This window comes from Sinocyclocheilus rhinocerous, unplaced genomic scaffold, assembly GCF_001515625.1.
Source record: "Sinocyclocheilus rhinocerous isolate Xijiao unplaced genomic scaffold, SAMN03320098_v1.1 scaffold451, whole genome shotgun sequence".
In the NCBI taxonomy this organism is placed as follows: Eukaryota; Metazoa; Chordata; class Actinopteri; order Cypriniformes; family Cyprinidae; genus Sinocyclocheilus; species Sinocyclocheilus rhinocerous.
In genome coordinates, this window is record NW_015657491.1 from 526,531 (window position 1) to 529,181 (window position 2,651).

General features: G+C 38.9%; 1 protein-coding gene across 1 annotated transcript in view; it reads left to right on the forward strand.

Annotated features, from left to right (window-relative positions):
- Positions 1 to 2,651, forward strand: part of LOC107721066 (drebrin-like protein) — a 22,315-nt gene that overhangs the window by 11,594 nt on the left and 8,070 nt on the right. Inside the window, exons 8-9 of the mRNA XM_016528924.1 lie at positions 420 to 571; positions 1,033 to 1,087. Of these exons, the coding sequence (XP_016384410.1) occupies positions 420 to 571; positions 1,033 to 1,087 (207 nt within the window). The remainder of the gene's footprint in view (positions 1 to 419; positions 572 to 1,032; positions 1,088 to 2,651) is intronic.

The window sequence follows — 2,651 nt, forward strand, 5'->3', positions numbered from 1 at the left end:
ATTGGCCACTGCTGGTTCTGCAGCCATTGACATTGCTTGCTGAACACTTAAATTGTCGGGTTCAATGTTTGCTGAAAGCTGGTCCTGCAGTGCTGTTTGAGTTCCTCTTAAACCCTCCACCTCCCCCAGCACCACCTGTCTAGATCTGCTACGGGATTTATGTATGCATATTCATGCAGCAGCAGCAGCATTATGTCTTACATGCTTTCAGCAGCATGTCTGAGTATCTGTTGGCATTAGCAAGTCCGTACTTGCTCTGCAGCAGCATCGTATAGCAAATCTAGTGCACCAAGGCCAAATACATTAACATTGTCTTATACATTACCATGTCTAAACTATTGAGTTGTGATGATTGATTGAGTCTACCTTTTATATTTGAACTATCTTTGTTTTGCTTAATGCTTTTGTCTCTTTTACAGAAAGATGAGGAGAAGCGTCTTCAGGAGGAGAAGAGAAGGGCAGCAGAAGAGAGGCAGTGGCTAGAGAAAGACAGGAAGGACCGAGATGTTAAGGAGGCGGAGTTACGGGAAAAGAGAGCAAAAGAGAGGGCATCACAGATAGATGAACAGAGGTCAGAAACATTTAAACAAATAAACACCTTGGGCATTGAGTGTCCTTAAAGGGATTGTCCAACCAAAAATGAAAATTCTGTCATCATTTACTCACTCTCTTGTCGCTCCAAACCTGTATGGCTTTCTTTGTTCTGTGGAACACTTTAGAAGAATGTTGGTGACCAATAAGTTTTGGTTCCTTCCATTGACAAAAAATTGAATTCCATTGACCTGAAACTGTTTGGTTACCAACATTTTTCTTAAATATCTTCTTCTGTGTTTGTTCTGCAGAATGACATAAAGGTGAGTAAGTAAATGATGAATTTTCATTTTTAGATGGACTATCTGTGAGATCACCAAGGGTCAGACTGTCATTTTTATAATTAGATTTAAGCCATGTTGCATTTTGATGTAAGGTCATTGGCCAACTGGATAGCACCTGCCGAGTGTTAATTTTAAACCTCATGTGTTTGTGTTATAGGAAGTACCAGCAGCAGCAGGAGGCGGAAAATCGAGGCCAGCAGAAACAGCAATGGGTGAGTGACTCGCACACACACACACACACACACCTGCGCAGTTATTTAAGTCCACATATCGCCACTCTGGGCATGTTCTGACATGGTTCCTATAGAGAAGCCACAATATGTTTAAAGCCTTCATAGCAGCACAAAAACACACTCATCTTTTTTTGTCTCTTCTAAGTTGCGAACATGTTCATGTAAATTTGGTAAAATATCAAGAGACTGTTGAAAGAGAATTACTTATGAAGCTTTTGAAAACACTTTTAAACATTAAAATTAAAATCTCATCCACGTTGCAATTTATTTGGCTACAAATCACCCATTTAGACAGGAAGAGAATGTTTGATCAATTGTAAAGCATTTTTTCAGATGTTAATGGCAGATCATTCTGAAATCATAATGTTTCATCACTCTCACAAGCAGTCTGATGCACTTGTAGCCTCTTAAATATATCTACATTGGTATAAACACTGTAGCAAATCTATATCGTTTGACACAGTTCATCTATCACATGTCATTATTGCCCAATGCTAATGTGTGTACAATGGCAACAAAGACTTCCCTTTTTCTAGCATAGTGTGGTTGTTTGAGCACACTGTTCTTTAATTATCATCTTAACACTTCTATCTTCACACAGATAATCTTTAAACCAAATTTCCAAAATAAACTCTCCACAGCCCTGTGACACAAATAAGTAAAATAAATGAGACAATCTGTGGTTTTGTATTTAGGCCATATGCACAGGGGACACTGCCACACACATACAGCTCACAAGGGTCTCAGGGCCCGATCTGCAAGGGCCATAGCTGATTAATTCAGAGATCGTGGTTGTGCTTACCAGCCCACCTTAACAGCATGCTCTGTGGCTTGGCATCTCAACAGGTTTTGATACACAGCCCTCATTTATGAGATGAACCTTGTGAACTGTGTATTTAAGCAGCTGCCTTCTAACTCAAATTATACTTTATAATTGAACAAGTTGAAACGATCAACATAGGCAGCAATGCATGTGCATCATACAAGTAACACTCCTCATGAGAAGTGCACTGGAGACTCGACTCTGGTGTTAGCATGTTGCTGAACTAACAGCGAAATAATGTAGAGTGCAACACTTTAGAGTGCAACAGTCAGTTCCGGAAGTCAAAAGCCCATTTTCTCCTTAAGGGAACTGGTTTTTAAGCTAACTTATAAAACTTTAAAGCAAGACCTACTGTGAGCTCTGAGGTTGTTAATTGATTGTATTTGCTTTTGTTGAAGCCATCAGCATCCATTATTTCAACTTCTTTTTTAAATAATTAATTCTGTATATCCATGGAATTCATGGTGAAAAACTACATTACTCAGTCCCTCCAGGATTGTGCTACTTAACACAAAATCAAGCAAACTCTGCAATATTCGTTGGAGCTTGCAATTTTTCTAAATTGCCTCAGATTTTCTGCAGATTTTGGGTTTAGACGCGTTGTGTGACTACAGGTGCATCTCAATAAATTAGAATGTCGTGGAAAAGTTCATTTATTTCAGTAATTCAACTCAAATTGTGAAACTCGTGTATTAAATAAATTCAATGCACACAGACTGA